This window comes from Pristiophorus japonicus, chromosome 12 (assembly GCF_044704955.1).
Source record: "Pristiophorus japonicus isolate sPriJap1 chromosome 12, sPriJap1.hap1, whole genome shotgun sequence".
NCBI lineage: Eukaryota > Metazoa > Chordata > Chondrichthyes > Pristiophoridae > Pristiophorus > Pristiophorus japonicus.
In genome coordinates this window covers 91525537-91547138 of record NC_091988.1, presented here as the reverse complement: position 1 = coordinate 91547138, position 21602 = coordinate 91525537, and the positions used below count along the sequence as shown (strand labels likewise).

At 46.4% G+C, this 21602-nt stretch overlaps 1 protein-coding gene across 1 annotated transcript in view; it reads right to left on the bottom strand.

Moving 5' to 3' along the window:
- rad18 (RAD18 E3 ubiquitin protein ligase) overlaps window positions 1-21602 on the bottom strand; it is a 489896-nt gene that overhangs the window by 140679 nt on the left and 327615 nt on the right. The window contains exon 11 of the mRNA XM_070895750.1: window positions 10829-10994. Within this exon, the coding sequence (XP_070751851.1) occupies window positions 10829-10994 (166 nt within the window). The remainder of the gene's footprint in view (window positions 1-10828; window positions 10995-21602) is intronic.

Below are 21602 nucleotides of genomic sequence, written 5' to 3'. Positions count from 1 at the left end.
GCACTGTGCCCTCGTAGGTGATCTTGACCATGGCGCTGCCCAGGACAGTGATGAACTCTTTGGTTTACGTTCTCAGTTTCGTGTGGATGGGGCTCAGGGCTGGTCTGAGTGCCTTGTTGCACCACAGTCTCTCAAACATCTTTTTACTCATGATGGATTGGCTAGCGCCAGTGTTCAGTTCCATGGCTACGGGTAAGCCATTCAATTTTACATTTTGCATTATAGGTGGACATTTCATCGAAAATGTGTGCATCCCGTGTACTTCAGCATCTGGCTCCTCGCTCTGAGGCTCGAAATTGCTTTGATCCACCATGGACCGATCTTCCTCTGCCACGTGGTGGTTAGCAGGTTTTGCAGGGCTTGCAGCTCGTCTGCAAGCTCGTTTGAGATGCCCCATTGTTCCATAGCTCTTGCAAGCATACCCTTTGAAGTGGCATGAATAGGCTGAATGGAAGCCTCCACAACGCCAACAAGGTGTTAACTGCCTTGCATTCATCCTTTGTTGCGGACTTTGAGTCATCTGGGTCACCTGAGGTCTGCTGGCAGTTGCAGACTCGTGGTTTCTGCCCTATACATTTCTGCTCGCAAACACAGTTCCAGTTAATTCATGAATATTGCTAGCACTTGTGTGCTGAGCGATTTGTTTGGTGTTATCACTGGTGGACATAAACGCCTGTGCTATTGCAATGGCCTTAATGAGGGTCCGTGTCTCTACAGTCAAAAGTTTTCGTAAGATGGTCTCATGGCCAATGCATTGTACAAAAAATCTCTGAGCATCTGCTCCAGGTAGCCATCAAACTCACATTGTCCTGCAAGTCGCCTTAGCGCAGCGACGTAGCTCGCCACTTCCTGACCTTCAGATCGCTGGCACGTGTAGAACCGATACCTCGCCATCAGCACACTCTCCCTTGGGTTAAGATGCTCTTGCACCCGTGTACACAGCTCCTCATACGACCCATCTGTGTGTTTCAGAAGCCAGAAGATTCTTCATGAGGCTGCAGGTTGGTGCCCCGCAGGCCGTGTGAAGGACCGCTCTCCATTTTTGCAGCGCTTCCTTCTCCGTCCAGCTCGTTGGCCACAAAGTACTGGTCTAGGCGTTCGACATAGGCTTCCCAGTCCTCACCCTCCGAGAACTTCTCCAGGATGCCCACAGTTTGCTACATCTTTGCGTTGGATTCGTATACTCGTCGCCAGTTATTGTGTTCCTAACACAGATGAGACTGCACGCAGGGAGGTTAAAGTAACAGTTACCTCAGTCTTTATTAAGACACTCCCAAGTGAAGAACAGGCCTTAGGGGCCGGCTAAAATACAGTGCTCCCAAGGGATGCTGGGATCCCTTGGGACTTCAGGGGATGCACTCCCTGGTGGCGGAACATGGGAGTGCATGCTTTTCAGATACACAACAGGAGGCAGTTCAGAGAAGGTTCACGAGGTTGATTCCTGAGATGAAGGGTTGTCTTATGAAGAAAGGTTGAGCAGGTTGGGCCTTTACTCCTTGGAGTTGAAAAGAATGGGAGGTGAGCTTATTGAAACATATAAGATTCTGAGGGGGCTTGACAGGGTAGATGCAGAGAGGATACTTCCCCTCATGGGGGAATCTAGAACAAGGGGGCATAGTTTCAGAACAAGGGTCGCTCATTTAAAACAGAAATGAGAAGGAATATCGAGGGAGTGTCAAGGGAGCTTTAACCTGCAGCTGATCATGCGATACATAGTCTGGGAGTATTTGATGCTCACAAAGTTTTCCATTTCCCAGCTGTAACATTCATTACTTTAATCAGCGAAAAATTTCACAAAGTGACATTGAAGAAAATAATTAGTAAAACAGCACCGTGTAATAAATAGCAAGAATAGCATTAAGCCCCTCAGCGCTGGTAACGGAAAAAGTTCATGTATACCAACCTAGAAAACTAGCTAAAGCTGACTTAAAACTTCAAAATAACTGACAGCTCTGAATACAGATTTGTGACATGTAAAGACAAGGAGTTAGACTGAGTGCGCAATAAGAATGGGCTTAACATCACCTACACTGCAGGCATAATAACCTAAGAGGGTTGTGAATCTTTGGAATACTGTACCCCAGAGAACTGTGGAGGCTGGGTCTTTGAAAATATGGAGATAGACAGATTTTTGAATGATAAGGAAGTCAAGGATTATGGGGAGCGGGATGGGAAGTGGAGTTGAGGCCAGGATCAGATCAGCCATGATCTTATTGAATGGCAGAGCAGGCTCGAGGGGCCAAATGGCCTACTCCTGCTCCTATTTCTTTGGTTATTATGCCTGCAGTGTAGGTGATGTTAAGCCCATTCTTATTGCGCACTCAGTCTAACTCCTTGTCTTTACATGTCACAAATCTGTATTCAGAGCTGTCAGTTATTTTGAAGTTTTAAGTCAGCTTTAGCTAGTTTTCTAGGTTGGTATACATGAGCTTTTTCCGTTACCAGCGCTGAGGGGCTTAATGCTATTCTTGCTATTTATTACACGGTGCTGTTTTACTAATTATTTTCTTCAATGTCACTTTGTGAAATTTTTCGCTGATTAAAGTAATGAATGTTACAGCTGGGAAATGGAGAGCTTTGTTAGCATCAAATACTCCCAGACTATGTCTCGCATGATCAGCTGCAGGTTAAAGCTCCCTCGACACTGCCCCAATAATGAGGCTTAGCTCCAATCTCTGAAGAGCATGACTTTCTCCACTAATGTAACAATTTTTAATTCTTCACATTAGTGGGAACTGGAAACCATTTGTGACCTCTCCAAGTGAGATTGCCATTTAAGTGCCGAATTGCACTAAGTTTTATGCTGTGGGCCACTCGGAATTAGATTAAGACTGCCCAAACTCACGTTATAGGAGGCAGAGAGATGACAGAGAGGTCTTTTATGTGTTGGACGTTTATTTTGTCAACATCTATAAAACATTCCCACGAGACAACTAAACACTGCGCTCTATGTTATTTGGGACAATGCAGCAGCTATGGTTTGCCAGAATATACGATAACTTCATTCATTGATTATTTTGATAGCAACTTCAAAGTTCTGTTTACACATACTGGTGGTTGATAGCATTAAATAATGAATGCAGCAGTGATTAATGGCGGGGCACTCTGGTGAAATGAGAAAAAACCGTAGAAACTACAGAATGCAAGTTCCCTCACCTTCATATGGTCCATTTCTGACTTTACCCTTCCCTTCCTCGACTTCTCTATCTCAATTTCTGGGGATTGGCTATCGACCAATATCTCCTGTCAGCCCACTGACAATCACAGCCACTTTAATTACACTTTCTCCCACTTCCCTTCCTGTACGGACACTTATTCCATTCTCCCAGTTTCTCCGTTGCATCCATTCTGACGATGCCACCTTTCATGCCAGTGCTTCTGAAACGTCTTCCTTTTTCCTCAACAGAGGATTCCCCTCCACCGTGGTTAACAGGGCACTCGACCGTGTCAGCCCCATTTCCCGCACTTCTGCTCTCACCCTTTCCCCTTTCTCCCAGAACCATGATAGGGTCCTCCTTGTCCTCACCTTTCACCCCACCAGCCTCCACATTCAATGGCCACCTCCAGCACGATGCCACCACCAAACACATCTTTCCATCCCTTTTCAGTATTCCGAAGGGACCGTTCCCTCCACGAAACCCTGATCCACTCTTCAATCAGCCCCAACATCCACTCTCCTTCGATCGGCAACTTCCCGTGCAAGCACAAGAGATGCAACACTTGTCCATTCACTTCCACCTTCCCACCATCCAGGGCCCCAAACACTCCTTCCAGGTGAAACAGCGATTTACTTGTACTTCTTTCAATTTAACATACTGTATTTGTTGCTCACAATGTGTTCTCCTCTACAATGGGGAGACCAAATGCAGATTGGGTCAACACTATTGAACACTTCCGCTCAGTCTGCAAGCGCTACCCTGAGCTTCCGGACACTTGCCATTTTAATTCATCGCCCCATTGCCACCTCTCTGTCCCCTTCCTCCTACACTATTCTAATGAAGCTCAACACAAGCTTGAGGAACAGCACCTCATCTTTCGATTAGGCACTTTACAGCCTTCCGGACTCAACATCAAGCTCAACAATTTAAAATCATAACCACTGCTACCATTTTTCCAGAGAGCAGATGCTGGTAATAGTTCTGCTGTTGCCATTTACACCTCCTCTAGAGCCATCTTGCCTTTCTTTACTTGTCCCATTACCACCCCCTTTTGCCTTGCACCATTCATTCCTTTTGTCATTTAATCTCTCCAGCTTTCCACCCTATTACAGACCTTCCCTTTTGTTCATTCCTCCCCTCTTTACTTGCTTAAAACCTCATCATCATAGGCAGTCCCTCGAAATCGAGGAAGACTTGCTTCCACTCTAAAAGTGAGTTCTCAGGTGACTGTACAGTCCAATACGGGAATTACAGTCTCTGTCCCGGTGGGGCAGACAGTGGTTGATGAAAGGGTGGGTGGGACTTGTTTGCCGCACGCTCCTTCCGCTGTCTGCGCTTGGTTTCTGCATGCTCTCGGCGGCGAGACTCGAGGTGCTCAGCGCCCTCCCGGATGCTCTTCCCCAACTTAAAGTGGTCTTGGGCCAGGGATTCCCAGGTGTCGGTGGGGATGTTGCACTTTATCTTGACGGCTTTGAGGGTGTCCTTGAAACGTTTCCTCTGCCCACCTGGGGATCGGCTGCCGTGTAGGAGTTCAGAGTAGAGCGCTTGTTTTGGGAGTCTCGTGTCGGGCATGCGGACAATGTGGCCTGCCCAACGGAGCTGGTTGAGGGTGGTCAGTGCTTCGATGCTGGGGATGTTGGCCTAATCATGAACACTGATGTTGGTGCGTCTCTCCTCCCAGTGGATTTGCAGGATCTTGCGGAGACATCGCTGATGGTACCTTTCCAGCGCTTTGAGTTGTCTACTGTATATGGTCTACATCTTTGAGCCATATAGGAGGGTATCACTGCCCTGTAGACTTGGTGCCAGAGTTGAGGTCCTGGTTTTCAAACACTCTCTTCCTCAAGCGACCGAAGGCTGCGCTGGCACACAGGTGGTGTTGGACCTCATCATTGATATCTGCCCTTGCTGACCTGGTGCAAGGGTCAAGGATGTCTCGGAGAGGCTGCAGAGCATTCTGGAGATGGAGGGTGAACAGCCAGTTGTCGTGGTACATGTAGGTACCAACAATATAGATAAGAAGCGGGAAGAGGTCCTACAAGCTGAATTTAGGGAGCTAGGAGTTAAATTAAAAAGTAGGACCTCAAAGGTAGTAATCTCTGGATTGCTACCAGTGCCACGTGCTAATCAGAGTAGAGGGAGCAGGATAGTTAGAATAAATATGTGGCTTGAGCAGTGGTGCAAGAGGGAGGGATTCAAATTCCTGGGACATTGGAACCAGTTCTGGGGGAAGTGGGACCTGTACAAAAGGGACGGTCTGCACTTGGGCAGGACTGGAACTGATGTCCTAGGGGTAACATTTGCTAATGCAGTTCAGGAATGTTTAAACTAATATGGCAGGGGGGATAAGAACCTATGCAGCGAGACAGGGCGAAGTAATATGGAGTCAGAAACAGATGGTAGTAAGGTAAAAAGCAATAGTGGAAGGCCGAGTAAACAAAGGCAAGAAAAAGGGCCACACTACATCATAATTCTAAAAGGACAAAGAGTGTTAAGAAAACAAGCCTGAAGGCTTTGTGTCTTAATGCAAGGAGTATCCGTAATAAGGTGGATGAATTCATTGTGCAAATAGATGTTAACAGATATGATGTGATTGGGATGACAGAGACGTGGCTCCAGGATGATCAGGGCTGGGAACTCAACATCCAAGGGTATTCAACATTCAGGAAGGATAGAATAAAAGAAAAAGGAGGTGGGGTAGCATTGCTGGTTAAAGAAGAGATTAATGCAATAGTTAGGAAGGACATTAGCTTGGATGATGTGGAATCTATATGGGTAGAGCTGCAGAACACCAAAGGGCAAAAAACATTAGTGGGAGTTGTGTACAGACCTCCAAACAGTAGCAGTGATGTTGGGGAGGGCATCAAACAGGAAATTAGGGGTGCATGCAAGAAAGGGACAGTAGTTATCATGGGTGACTTTAATATGCATTTGGATTGGGTTAACCAAACTGGAAGCAATACGGTGGAGGAGGATTTCCTGGAGTGCATAAGGGATGGTTTTCCAGACCAATATGTCGAGGAACCAACTAGGGGGGAGGCCATCTTAGACTGGGTGTTGTGTAATGAGAAAGGATTAATTAGCAATCTTGTTGTGCAAGGCCCCTTGGGGAAGAATGACCATAATATGGTGGAATTCTACATTAGGATGGAGAATGAAACAGTTAATTCAGAGACCATGGTCCAGAACTTAAAGAAGGGTAACTTTGAAGGTATGAGGCGTGAATTGGCTAGGATACTTAAGGGGTTGACAGTGGATGGGCAATGGCAGACATTTAGAGACCGCATGGATGAACTACAACAATTGTACATCCCTGTCTGGCGTAAAAATAAAAAAGGGAAGGTGGCTCAACCGTGGCTATCAAGGGAAATCAGGGATAGTATTAAAGCCAAGGAAGTGGCATACAAATTGGCCAGAAATAGCAGCGAACCCAGGGACTGGGAGAAATTTAGAACTCAGCAGAGGAGGACAAAGGGTTTGATTAGGGCAGGGAAAATAGAGTACGAGAGGAAGCTTGCAGGGAACATTAAGGCGGATTGCAAAAGCTTCTATAGATATGTAAAGAGAAAAAGGTTAGTAAAGACAAACATAGGTCCCCTGCAGTCAGAATCAAGGGAAGTCATAACGGGGAACAAAGAAATGGCAGACCAATTGAACAAGTACTTTGGTTCGGTATTCACAAAGGAGGACACAAACAACCTTCCAGATATAAAAGGGGTCAGAGGGTCTAGTAAGAAGGAGGAACTGAGGGAAATCCTTATTAGTCGGGAAATTGTGATGGGGAAGTTGATAGGATTGAAGGCCGATAAATCCCCAGGCCCTGATGGACTGCATCCCAGAGTACTTAAGGAGGTGGCCTTGGAAATAGCGGATGCATTGATAGTCATTTTCCAACATTCCATAGACTCTGGATCAGTTCCTATCGAGTGGAGGGTAGACAATTTAACCCCACTTTTTAAAAAAGGAGGGAGAGAGAAAACAGGGAATTATAGACCTGTCAGCCTGACATCGGTAGTGGGTAAAATGATGGAATCAATTATTAAGGATGTCATAGCAGCGCATTTGGAAAGAGGTGACATGATAGGTCCAAGTCAGCATGGATTTGTGAAAGGGAAATATTGCTTGACAAATCTTCTGGAATTTTTTGAGGATGTTTCCAGTAGAGTGGACAAGGGAGAACCAGTTGATGTGGTGTATTTGGACTTTCAGAAGGCTTCCGACAAGGTCCCACACAAGAGATTAATGTGCAAAGTTAAAGCACATGGGATTGGGGGTAGTATGCTGATGTAGATTGAGAACTGGTTGTCAGACAGGAAGCAAAGAGTAGAAGTAAATGGGTACTTTTCAGAATGGCAGGCAGTGACTAGTGGGGTACCGCAAGGTTCTGTGCTGGGGCCCCAGCTGTTTACATTGTACATTAATGATTTAGACGAGGGGATTAAATGTAGTATCTCCAAATTTGCAGATGACACTAAGTTGGGTGGCAGTGTGAGCTGCGAGGAGGATGCTATGAGGTTGCAGAGTGACTTGGATAGGTTAGGTGAGTGGGCAAATGTATGGCAGATGAAGTATAATGTGGATAAATGTGAGGTTATCCACTTTGGTGGTAAAAACAGAGAGATAGACTATTATCTGAATGGTGACAGATTAGGAAAAGGGGAGGTGCAACGAGACCTGGGTGTCATGGTGCATCAGTCATTGAAGGTTGGCATGCAGGTACAGCAGGCAGTTAAGAAAGCAAATGGCATGTTGGCCGTCATAGCGAGGGGATTTGAGTACAGGGGCAGGGAGGTGTTACTACAGTTGTATAGGGCCTTGGTGAGGCCACACCTGGAGTATTGTGTACAGCTTTGGTCTCTTAACTTGAGGAAGGACATTCTTGCTATTGAAGGAGTGCAGCGAAGGTTCACCAGACTGATTCCCGGGATGGCAGGACTGACATATCAAGAAAGACTGGATCAACATGAGAGGGGATCTCATAGAAACGTTTAAAATTCTGATGGGTTTAGACAGGTTAGATGCAGGAAGAATGTTCCCAATGTTGGGGAAGTCCAGAACCAGGGGTCACAGTCTAAGGATAAGGGGTAAGCCATTTAGGACCGAGATGAGGAGAAACTTCTTCACCCAGAGAGTGGTGAACCTGTGGAATTCTCTACCACAGAAAGTTGTTGAGGCCAATTCACTAAATATATTCAAAAAGGAGTTAGATGAAGTCCTTACTACTAGGGGGATCAAGGGGTATGGCGAGAAAGCAGGAATGGGGTACTGAAGTTGCATGTTCAGCCATGAACTCATTGAATGGCGGTGCAGGCTAGAAGGGCCGAATGGCCTACTCCTGCACCTATTTTCTATGTTTCTATGTTTCTATGAACTCATTGAATGGCGGTGCAGGATCGAAGGGCTGAATGGCCTACTCCTGCACCTATTTTCTATATTTCTATGTTTCTATTTAAGCTCCCGAGGTACGGAAGATGGCCCACGTTGTCCAAGGCCTCGCCAAGGATTTTGATGACCGGGGGTCAGTGCTGTGTGGCGGGGTCAGGTTGGTGGAGGACCTTTGACTTACGGATGTTTAGTGTAAGGCCCATGCTTTCGTATGCTTCGGTGAAGATGCTGACGATGGTTTGGAGTCCAGCCTCTGAATGTGCGCAGACGCAAGCATCATCCGCGTACTGTAATTCAATGACAGAGGATGGGACGACCTTGCATCTAGCCTGGAGACGACGAAGGTTGACCAGGTTCCCATTGGTTCTGTAGTTTAGTTCCACTTCGGGGGGGGGGGGGGGGGCGGGGAGCTTGATGAGAGTGAGATGGAGCATTACAGTGAGGAAGATCGAGAAGAGCGTTGGGCATGATGACGCAGCCCTGCTTGACCCTGGTCCAGACATGGATTGGGTCTGTGGTGGATCCGTTGGTCAGGATCACAGCTTGCATGTCGGTCGTCGTGGAGCAGGCGGAGGAGGATGGTGATAAACTTTTGGGGGCAGCCAAAACGGAGGATGACGCTCCATAGTCCCTCACGGTTGACAGTGTCAAAGACATTTGTGAGGTCAAAAGCGGCCATGTACAAGGGTTGGTACTGTTCTCTGCATTTCTCTTGTAGTTGTCGTGCGGCGAAGATCATGTTCCTTATACCCCTTAGTGAACGGAATCCACATTGTGACTCTGGGAGGAGCTCTTCAGGCACAGGGAAAAGACGGTTGCGGAGGATTCTAGCGACAACTTTCCCAGTGGCTGACAGCAGGGAGATTCCTCTGTGGTTGCCGCAGTCGGACTTGTCCCCTTTTTTAAAGATGGTCATGATTAGGCATCTCTGATATCTCCCGGCATGCTCTCCTCCATTCAGATAAGAGAGATGAGGTCATGCATTCGTGCCAATAGTGCTTCACCGCCATACTTTAGTGCCTCAGCGGGGATTCCATCTGCCCCTGATGCCTTGTTGTTCTCAAGCTGACGGAAGGCCTTTTCTATCTCGTGCAGGGCTGGGGTTTTGCTGAGATAGTGGCAGGTAACATGCTGACATCTTCCAGTTCTGACGAAAGATCTTCAACGTGAAATGTTAACTCTGTTTCTCTCACCACAGATGCTGTCTGGCCTGCTGAGTATTTCCAGCATGTTCTGTTTTTATTACAGAATGAAAGTGGTCCCTTATCACCAACTAGAAAAAGATACATCACAAGCAGCAGAGACCTGCCTTCCCCAGAAAAATATAAACTTCCAAAAAAGTAAGCCAACAGACAAATCTAAATTAATTCAGTCCAAGTACTGCTGTAATCGATCTTGATGATTGAGCAGGTTAGGATTGAAGACAGAATAGAATTTGAATCTGGTTTTGTTCATTAAATAGGCGTAGCTGGAAGAGATTATTAAGCAGCCTGCAGTCACTGGAGCCACATTTGCAGCTGGTTAACAGTGACCAACATGTTCAAAGAATTACAACATTCTGCCAATTAGCCAACAGAAACCTACCTGAGCTGTAATTGGCATCTGCATCATGGAGACAAGACTTTGCTGTTTATATTTCATTTTAATAACTGTCAGTTGTTTAAGCACAATTTGCTCTCTCAGCAGAGCAGGTTGATACATCAAAGGCTACTTTTATATGCAGGGTGGGTTTTACGAGAATTTAAGTGCACTGCTCTGCCACATTTACGTCTGATCAATTAGGACTGATACCTCCTGGAAATTCTGCTTATATACATTAAGTGAGGACACAAAGGGATATGGAAGGGATTAATTATGAGAAGCTTCATGTTCAAATAGCTTGTCCAAGGTCATACATGAAAAATAGCTTCCTCAAAATGATATTGGAGAACTTCCACTGATGTTGCAACTAAACCCAGCAATATTCAGTGCCATTAGGAGAGAAAATGAAGAAAGAGAGAGGGAAATAAAGCTCTGTGTCTTGAGAAGACAGGTCTCTACTGCTTGTGATATGCCTATTGCTCATCAGTATTAAGAATGTAGCCAGTCTCCCTATAATCTGGTTGCAAAGTGGGTATTGGTATCCTGCACATACACAGACCGGCTGTGATATTTTGGACACCGTGTGTGAATGAAGTGCTCGTGACATATCATTAGCAATGATTGATGTCATGACACCCCGACAGGGAACCACCTCACGCATTTACCGGTGTTGCAGTGTGGAAGAGAAGGAAAAGAAAAGTTACCTGGTCGATGACGAGGGTGAAGATGGAACCACATCAGACGAACAAGGCTCATATCTCAAAGTATCAGGTGTCACAAGCAAGCCTGTGCTCTCTGGCAATTGTGGCTCATCCTGATGTGCTTCTTGTGTGCTGCAGTCTGTGTCCTGGCACTTCTTAATATCCTCTCCTGCAAGAAAAATTTGCTAATTAGTCTCAATAGAATCTGTGCGAGTCAATGCTTAACAATAATTTCTCTCACCATGCAGCCTACCCCAACAACCACAGTACACAGCCAGGAGGCATACTTCTCACTCTTTAATGACCATAATACTATTTTTGCACTAATATGAACATAGGAGTAAGTACTTTTCTTTTTTCTACTTCTATAATATTGTTGGAAAATTACATCATCATAATTTTGGGGAGCACCATTGACCAGAAATTCAACTGGACCAGCCATAAAAGAGGGGGATGATGCCCCGACGCTGAAGTTAAGGAGGAAGAGTGTGAAATATTGGATGGAATAAACATAGTAAGAGAGGAAGTATTAAGGGGTTTAGCATCTTTGAAAGTTGATAAATCGCCAGGACTGGATGAAATATATTCTAGGTTATTAAAAGAAGCAAGGGAGGAAATTGCAGAGGCTCTGACCATCTTTTTCCAATCCTCCCTGGCTACAGGAGTGGTGCCAGAGGACTGGAGAACTGATAACATTGTATCATTGTTTAAAAAGGGAGGAAGAGATAAACTAAGTAATTACAGGCCAGTTTAACCTCGGTAGTGAGAAAATTATTATTAAAAATTCTGAGGGACAGGATAAACCTTCATTAAGAAAGACACAGATTAATCAAGGACAATCAAGGACAATCAGCATGGATTTGTTAAGGGAAGGTCATGTCTGACTAACTTGTTTGAATTTTTTGAGGAGGTAGCAAGGGGGGTCGATGAGGGCAGTGTGTTTGATGTAGTCTACATGGATTTTAGCAAGGCTTTTGACAAGGTCCCACATGGCAAGCTGATCAAAAAAGTAAAAGCCCATGGGATCCAAGGGAGAGTGGCAAATTGGATCCAAAATTGGCTCAGTGGCAGGAAGCAAAGGGTAATGGTTGTCGAGTGTTTTTGCAACTGGAAGGTTGTTTCCAGTCGGGATCCACAGGGCTCAGTACTCGGTCCCTTGCTTTTTGTAGTATATATTAATGATTTAGACTTAAATGTAGGGGACATGATAAAGAAATTTGCAGATGGTACAAAAATTGGCTGTTTGGTTGACAGTGAGGAAGAAAGCATGAAAATATCGATGAACTGATCAATTGGCCAGAAAAGTGGAAAATAGAATTTTATTTGGAAAAGTGAGCTAATGCATTTGGGGAGGGGCAACAAGGCAAGGGAATACACAATGAATGGGAGGATATTGAGAGGAGGAACAGAGGGACATTGGAGTGTATGTCCACAAATCCTTAAAGATACCAGGACAAGTCAATAAGGTAGTTAAAAAGACATACGGAATGCTTTCCTTTATTAGCCGAGGCACACAATATAAGAGCAGAGAAGTTATGCTAGAACTGTATTCAACACTAGTTAGGCTATAGCTTGAGTACTATGTACAGTTCTGGTCACCACATTACAGGAAAGATGTGATTGCACTAGAGAGAGTGCAGGAGATTTACGAGGATGTTGCCAGATCTGGAAAATTTTAGCTATGAGGAAAGATTGGATCGACTGGGTTTGTTTTCTTTGGAACAGAGGAGGCTGAGGGGAGATTTAATTGAGGTGTATAAAATTATGAGGGGCCTAGATAGAGTGGATAGGAAGGACCCGTTTCCCTTAGCAGAGGGGTCAGTAACCAGGGGGCATAGATTTAAAGTCGTTTGAAGGATTAGGGAGAGGGGAGATAAGAAAAAACGTTTTCACCCAGGAGGGTGGTGAGGGTCTGGAACTCACTGCCTGAAAGGATGGTATAGGCATAAACCCTCATCATATTTAAAAAGTACTTGGATGTGCACTTAAAGAGCTATGCCTACAGGGCTATGGACCTTGTGCTGGAAGGTGGGATTAGGCTGGATAGCTCTTTATCGACTGACACGAACGCAATGGGCCGAATAGCAATGTTCTGTGTCATAATGTTCTATGAAAGTGACGTGGCTACTAGAGCAGGTCAGAGGCTGGATATTCTGCAGTGAGTGTCTCACATCCTAACGCCCCCCAAAGCCTTTCCATTGTCTACAAGGCAAAAGTCAGAAGCATGAGGAACATACTCTATTTCCCTAGATTGGTGCAGCTGCAACAATACTCAAGATGCTCAACACTATGCTGGACAAAGCAGTCTGCTTGACTGGTACCCCATCCACTGGCTTAAACCATTCATTCCCTCCACCATTGGCATACCGTGGCTGCAGTGTGTGCTATCTACAGGATGCTTTGCAGCAACTCGCCAAAGCTTCTTCAGTAGCACTTCCCAAACCAGCAACCTCAAATACCTCATCATCATAGGCAGTCCCTCGGAATCCACTCTAAACATGAGTTCTTAGGTGGCTGAACAGTCCAATGCGAGAACCACAGTCTCTGCCACAGGTGGGGCAGATAGTCGTTGAGGGAAGGGGTGGGGAGCCTGGTTTGCCGCATGCTCCTTCCACTGCCTGCGCTTGATTTCTGCATGCTCTCGGTGACGAGACTCGAGGAGCTTAACGCCCTCCCGGATGCACTTCCTCCACTTAGGGCGGTCTTTGGCAGGGACTCCCAGATGTCAGTGGGGATGTTGCACTTTATCAGGGAGGCTTTGAGGGTGCCCCTGTAACGTTTCCGCTGCCAACCTTTAGCTCATTTGCTGTGAAGGAGTTCCGAGTAGAGCGCTTGCTTTGGGAATCTCGTGTCTGGCATGCGAACTATGTGGCCTGCCCAACGGGAATGATAAAGTGTGGTCAGTGCTTTAATGCTGGGGATGTTGGCCTGGTAAAGGACGCTAACGTTGGTGCGCCTGTCCTCCCAGGAAATTTGTAGGATCTTGCGGAGACATCGTTGGTGGTATTTCTCCAGCGACTTGAGGTGTCTACTGTACATGGTCCATGATTCTGAACCATACAGGAGGGCGGGTATTACTACAGCCCTATAGACCATGAGCTTGGTGATAGTTTTGAGGTCTTCAAACACTCTTTTCCTCAGGCGGCCAAAGGCCGCACTGGCGCACAGGAGGCAGTGTTGGATCTCGTCGTCAATGCCTGCTCTTGTTGATAGGAGGCTCCCGAGATAAGGGAAGTGGTCCATGTTGTCGAGGGCCGCGCCGTGGATCTTGATGACTGGGGGCAGTGCTGTGCGACGAGGACAGGCTGGTGGAAGACCTTTGTCTTACTGATGTTTAGCGTAAGGCCCATGCTTTCGTATGCCTCAGTAAATACGTTGACTATGTCCTGGAGTTCAGGCTCTGTGTGTGCACAGACGCAGGCGTCGTCCGCATACTGTAGCTCGACGACAGAGGTTGGGGTGGTCTTGGATGTGGCCTGAAGACGGCGAAGGTTGAACACGTTCCCTCTGGTTCTGTAGTTTAGTTCCACTCCAGTGGGGAGCTTGTTGACTGTGAGGTGGACATGGCAGCGAGGAAGATTGAGAAGAGGGTTGGGGCGATGACGCAGCCCTGCTTGACCCCGGTCCGGACATGGATTGGGTCTGTGATGGATCCATTCGTAAGGATCATGGCCTGCATGTTGTCATGGAGCAGGCGGAGGAACTTTTGGAGGCATCTGAAACGGAGGAGGCCGCTCCATAGACCCTCGCGGTTGACAGTGTCAAAGGCATTTGTACGTTCGAAGGCCATGTATAAGGGCTGGTACTGTTCGCTGCATGTTTCCTGCAGCTGTCGCGCTGCAAAAATCATGTCCGTTGTGCCCCGTAGGGGGCGAAATCCACACTGCGACTCGGGGAAGAGCTCCTCGGCCACAGGGAGAAGACGGTTGAGGACTCCTCTAGCGACGACTTTCCCAGTGGCTGATAGCAGGGACATTCCTCTGCTATCACTATACCAGACAAAGCAGTCCGCTTGACCAGCACCCCATCCACAGGCTTAATTATTCATTCCCTTCACCATTGGCATACTGTGGCTGCAGTGTGTGCTATCTACAGAATGCTTTGCAGCAACTCGCCAAAGCTTCTTCAGTAGCACTTCCCAAACCAGCAACCTCCAATACCTAGAAGGACAAGGACAGCAGGTGCATGGGAACACCATCACCTCCAAGTTTTGCTCCAAGTCACTCGTCACCCCAACTTGGACACATCAGCAAAGCTGGCATTTATTGGTCATCTGTAGTTGCCCTTGAGAAGGTGGTGATGAGCCTTCTCGAACCGCTGTAGGGCGTGTGGTGAAGGTGCTCCCACAATATTGTTAGGTAAAGCATTCCAGGATTTTGACCCAGTAACAATGAAGGAACGGTGATATGTGTCAGAATAGAATGTGACTTGGAGGGGAGTAATGGATATCCGGGAATGAGTTACAGACTGGAATTTAATTGATGGTTTACATTTAAAATAACAGATATCCATGAATAAATTACAGGCTGGAAACGAATCGAGCGGTTTGGATAGTGTAGATATAATATATTGGAAATAAGTTACAGGCTGGGATCTAACATCTCTAAGCAAGCGGTTTCTGGGGCCGAAATTGCCCACCACCCCAAACGAGTCGGACCTACCGTCTTTGAACAGTTTCGTCCACCCCAGTGGATGGGACGGACAATCGGAGAAATTCAGATGTTGGTGCTTTATTTTTTTTTAAAAGCGCGGCGGAAGTGGCCGTCACTAGCGGCCGGAAGTGGAGGTGGGGCGGAAGTGGCCGTCACTAGCGGGCTGGAAGTGGAGGTGGGGCGGAGTGGCCGTCACTAGCGGGCTGGAAGTGGAGGTGGGGCGGGGTGGCCGTCACTAGCGGGCTGGAAGTGGAGGTGGGGCGGAGTGGCCGTCACTAGCGGGCTGGAAGTGGGGGCGGGGCGGAGTGGCCGTCACGAGTGGCCGGAAGTGGGGGCGGGGCGGAGTGGCCGTCACTAGCAGCCGGAAGTGGAGGTGGGGCGGGGTGGCCGTCACTAGCGGGCTGGAAGTGGAGGTGGGGCGGGGTGGCCGTCACTAGCGGGCTGGAAGTGGGGGCGGGGCGGGGTGGCCGTCACTAGCGGGCTGGAAGTGGAGGTGGGGCGGAGTGGCCGTCACTAGCGGGCTGGAAGTGGAGGTGGGGCGGAGTGGCCGTCACTAGCGGGCTGGAAGTGGGGGCGGGGTGGAGTGGCCATCACTAGCGGGCGGGAAGTGGGGGCGGGGCGGAGTGGCCGTCACGAGTGGCCGGAAGTGGGGGCGGGGCGGAGTGGCCGTCACTAGTGGGCCGGAAGTGGAGGCGGGGCGAAGTGGCTGATGCTGTAAGGCATCAGTGCCGCGCCGATGGCGTCACTGCGCTGGCGCGTCACAAAGTCCCTCCCCTTCAGTTAAGTAGGAGGGACGCTGCGAGCTCTGCAGCCAATTTAGAGGCAAACTGAGCCACCAGGGAGGGTTTCGACTGGACTAGCGGCCTGGCACCCAGGAGGGGATTGCCAGCCTGCCTGTTGACGGCCCGGCGGAACCCGTGGCCATAATTGTCGGACTGACCTAGCAGTCACCACCGTCACTATCCCATGCATTATAGAAAATTGGAAAGATCGCCAGCAATCCAGATAACAGGAAATAGGTGGCAGTGCCGTTAAGCCATAGTGATGGCACCGACACAAAAAGCTGTCAGTGGCACCCAGCAATTCCGGAAAGGAGCAATTTCGGGAAGGGGTTGGCCCCGAACGGTAAGGGATCAATGTGTACACGCTGAGGCGGTCCCCTACACCGCTTCAAAACTGAGGAATTTCTAAAATGGCGGCATCTCCACGGAGACTCGCCGGCCAGTCCGCACCGACCAATGGCCACCACTTTCAGGCGACCACGGACCTTATAGAAAGGGGCAATTTCAGCTCCTCTGTCTCTTGAACCCTGAGTTTTGCTGCACACTGAAGATCAGTATTAGCGGTTTTGACGGAGGGTCGGTGTGTGGGAATGGCTCCGTGGCAACTATCATTGTGTCTGTATCTTTGCTGAGCAAGGTCATTCAGTGAAGAATTAACCGCAATTTACGATGGAGAGTTTATCAGCAATGGTAGAGCCTATAAAAAGCCACATATCTTTGAAAGTTGAAAAGGATTTTCAAACCTTTCCAAAAGAGTTCCGCAATGGTATTACAATCATTCGCTCAAGCAATTATGACAAAATAAATTATTCACCCCCTCCACTCAGACTTATTAAAGCATTGTTAGAAAAATTATTCTTGAAACATAGCACACAGGAGATAAGAGCATTGCAAAGGCCTAATTATCTGTCCAAGAACAGTGTCCTGCTGACGGTCAATCAATCCCCTTCACACAGGCGAGGCTTCCCGTTATCCAAATTGCTGGCAACCTTTATAATTTTCCACAATGCATGGGATAGAGTGATGGTGGTGACAACCTGTACAAGTGACCTATAAGAAATGGTTTGAGTTTTTAAAATGTGACCAAATCAGTAGGGACCACTGCTTTACAAATGGCATTTCTCCATTTTGCTATATATTTTTAATAAACACTATTAATTGCCCTCCAGTAACTGAGCAATTGAGACTTGGCAGTGGCTGACATTGGTGTCAGTTCTGAGCTCAAAGTTACTGCACTGATGCAAAGTCGATGGTAGTATAATAAGTATATCCTCTTGTTGAGACAATTGATACTTGAAGGGTAAGAGTGGGTCACAGCATCTCCACTGGCTTTTACATGTGTGATGATGTACACCCTGCTAAATCCGATATTGTGCCAACTTCCTTAATTTACCTCACACAATATCTCTGCTGCGAGGCTGATTGCATTTGTGGTAATGGCTGGTGTATCTGGTCTAAACTGTCCAAACCTAGAAATAATCCATCACCCAAGTCCTCAAAAGAAGTGGAACCCAGTGCATTGGTCTGAAGAGGAGGAGGAGGGAGGGGTTAGAATTTTAACTCATGCTCCTCAGTGCAGGTGAAACAACCGTGCCCAGACTTTGAATGTGCAAAGAGACAATTCTCTATCATTCAATGATTTTATTAGGCTAAGGACCTTGTATAATGGGTTTTATCCAGCTACCATACTGTAGTGGCTCGAATACATAACAGTAAGAATTGCTGTTTTTCCAGTACATTTTTAATTTGTGTGATACCTTTGATTGAACTCAAAGTTGCCTGCACAACCCATGTTCTTCCCCCGATATATAACTCGAAATACATTCTTCAGACACAAATCAAATTTGGAAGGGAAAACGTCCATACTTGCATAGCTGGGTGCTTTTCACGGCTTAACTGGATATTCTGTTATTTCTGTGAAAATTCCACACACTCACCCTGTAATGTCTGTAAGCTTGTAATGGTTGTAGCTCCACATTATGGATGTGGACGTATTGTGTACTGCAATTGCACAATTAATAATTAAACAGAACCAGGCAGATTTCCGGATGCTTCCAAGAGAGCTGCCTGCCATGTAGGAAGCTGTGTGTGCTGTGCTCTGTGAATATATCACATTTGGCGATTAAGATGGGATTTTTCGGATGATTTAAAGCTTAAATTTTGTTGGTAAAGGATTCAGCCAGCCGAGAGAGAGACTTTGGAAGTTTCTGTCTTTGGAAAAAAGCTACAAAAATCCGAAGTAAAATACAGCACACGGTGTGAACAGCTAGAGATTAAAATGGCAGGTGTAATCGGACATTTGGGGGAATATAGACACGAACGGGAACATTTTAAAGCGTATGTGGAACAGCTAGAAATGTATTTCACTGCAAATAACATAATCGAAGTTCCAGACAATGCAGTCCAGAAACGGGCTGTGTTGGAACGTAAGAAAGTGATTTTCGTGTCGGAGGCAGGTCCGGCATTATATGACACTCTTGTAAATCTGCTTGTGCCTGACGAGCCAAAGGACACAACGCTTAGAGATTTTAACGAAGCTGGAACAGCACTATAACTCCAAACCGTTAGAAATTGCTGAAAGCTATCATTTCGGGATTCGGAATCAAAAGGCTGATGGAAGTATCAGTGATTACATCGTTGCATTAAAAAAAGCTATCGATGCACTGTAATTTTGGAAACTTTCAAAACCGAGCATTACGGGATCGTTTTATTTGTGGGGTGAAAAATGATGCGATCAGAAGGAAGTTATTGACGACGGATGACTTGACTTTTGAGATTGCTTGTCTGACAACGAAGTCGATGGGCATGGCCGAACAATATTCCCGAAAATTAATTAATAAATACGGTCGTCAGTCAATTGAGGTAAATCACCTGCAGGTTCAAAGTAAAAGATGGTGGGGGCCCAAAGTCTCAGAAACTGGAAATTCTAAGAGCGTCGAAGTCATGCTATAGGTGCCTGGGACAACACATTGCTCAAAGTTGTCCATACGTGAAGGCAGAGTGTTTCTGCTGCAAGAAGACTGGGCATCTTGCGAAGGCATGCCAACTGAAGGGTAAACCAGCTTTTAAAGCTATGAGTCCAGCGTTCAAAGCTATGAGTAGAAATCCCAAGAGACGACATAGCATGTAAAAACAACAACAGGACGAGGAGCTGTTAGAGTTACACGTCATCAGGAGCACGAGGTTAACGGACAGCGATTCGGAAAGCATCAAAATCCACATAGGTGTTGCGGGATTCAAGATACCAATGCAAATTGACACGGGTGCATCCGTGAGTGTCGTACCAGAGTCGCTGTACCTCGACAAATTGCATGATTTCCAACTGGAGAAATCCAAGATAGAGCTGCGAGGCTACTCGGGAGAGAAAATTCCTGTGGTAGGTCGTATCACTGTACCGGTGAAATATAAAGATCAATTTCAGAACTTGCCTCTAATAATAGTGAAAGGAGACAAGCCTGCTTTACTAGGAAGAAATTGGTTGAGCTCACTAAAGCTGGATTGGAGTAAGATTTTCTGTGTGGAAGCGAGATTTTCATCAATGGATGAGGTTATCAAGAAGTTTCCGAAGGTGTTCTGCGAAACGGGCAGTCCGATCCAAGGCTTCAAGGCGCATGTCAGGGCACAGAAGGACGCTAGATCGGTTTATTAGAAGCCACGTTCCGTACCATATGCACTCAAGGAGAAAGTTGAGCAAGAACTCAAAAGTAATTGGGCTACACCCATTGTTGTTGTACCTAAGTCCGATGGTAAGGTAAGATTGTGTGGTGATTATAAAGTAACCGTAAACCAGGTTCTAGAGAGTAATGTCCCCAATACATTGCCGAATATAGAAGATTTGTTCACAACACTGACAGATGGTCAGATCTTCATAAAACTGGATCTTACGAATGCCTACTTACAGCTTGAACTAGATGAGGAGTCCAAGTCATGTTTGACTATAAATACTCAGCTAGGCCTATATCAATTTAATAGGCTACCGTTTGGAGTGTCTTCCGCCCCTGCCATATTTCAAGGGATGATGAACCAGATTTTGCAAGGTATTGAAGGGGTAGTATGTTATTTGGATGACATACTAATTTCAGTACCAAATAGGCAAATTCATAATAACATATTGAATGAAGTCCTCAAATGGCAAGAGAAGCACAGAGTACGAGTGTCTGTTCGTAAGTGTGAGTACTTAGGGTACAGAGTAGACAAAGATGGTTTGCATCCAACCATGGAAAAATTGGATGCGATCAGAAATGCACCCACTCCCAGGAATGTCACTGAACTTCGTTCATTCTTGGGTCTTTTGAACTATTATGGGAAGTTCCTACCAAAATTGGCTACAGTATTACCATCCACTGAATGAACTTTTGAAAAAACAGGTCCATTGGAAGTGATCAAAAGAATGCGATACAGCATTCAAGGAGTGTAAAAGCAAATTGGTAGAGAGCACCATGTTAGTTCACTATGACATATCTAAGGAGATTAAGCTAGCATGTGATGCCTCTCCGTATGGAGTTGGGGCAGTAATCTCTCATGTATTAAGTAGTGGGGAGGAGAGACCAATTGCTTTTGCTTCACGCACTCTCAGTGCCAGTGAGAGTAATTATGCGCAAATTTGAAGGGAAGCTTTGGCATTAATCTTTGGGGTCAAGAAGTTTCACAAATACTTGTATGGTCATAAGTTTACAATCGTTACGGACCATAAACCCCTAACAGCAATCCTCCATCCAAAGTCCCCAGTTCCAACATTAGCTGCAGCCCGAATGCAGAGATGGGCTTTGATTTTATCAGCATATACATATGATATTGAATACAGATGATCAGCTGATCACAGTAATGCTGATGCAATGTCTAGATTGCCTTCCCATCACAAGTTACACCCGATAGGGAAGAAGTGTTTATTTTTCATACATTGATGAACTGCCAGTCACAGCTGAAGAGATTAGTGGAGCAACCAAACGTGACCCAGTGATGTCAAAGGTATGAGTATATTGCAAATGGACGGCCAAACCAGGTAACAGACAAAGTACACATCCATTCTTCATTCGTAGAAATGAATTATCAGTCGATAAAGATTGTATCATGTGGGGTGCAAGAGTGGTTATACCAAATAAATTCAGGTCCAAATTATTAGGAGACCTCCATGACCAGCACCTGGGAATGTGCTTGACCAAGAGTTTTGCATGCAGTTATTTATGGTGGCCAGGTCTTGATAAAGATATAGAGTACATCGTGAGTCAGTGTACGACATGTCAATCGGTAAGCAAGCAACCACCACCAGTACCATTACAGCCATGGAAACACCCTCCCAGGGTGTGGCAAAGGCTACATATTGATTTTGCTGAGTTAGAAGGA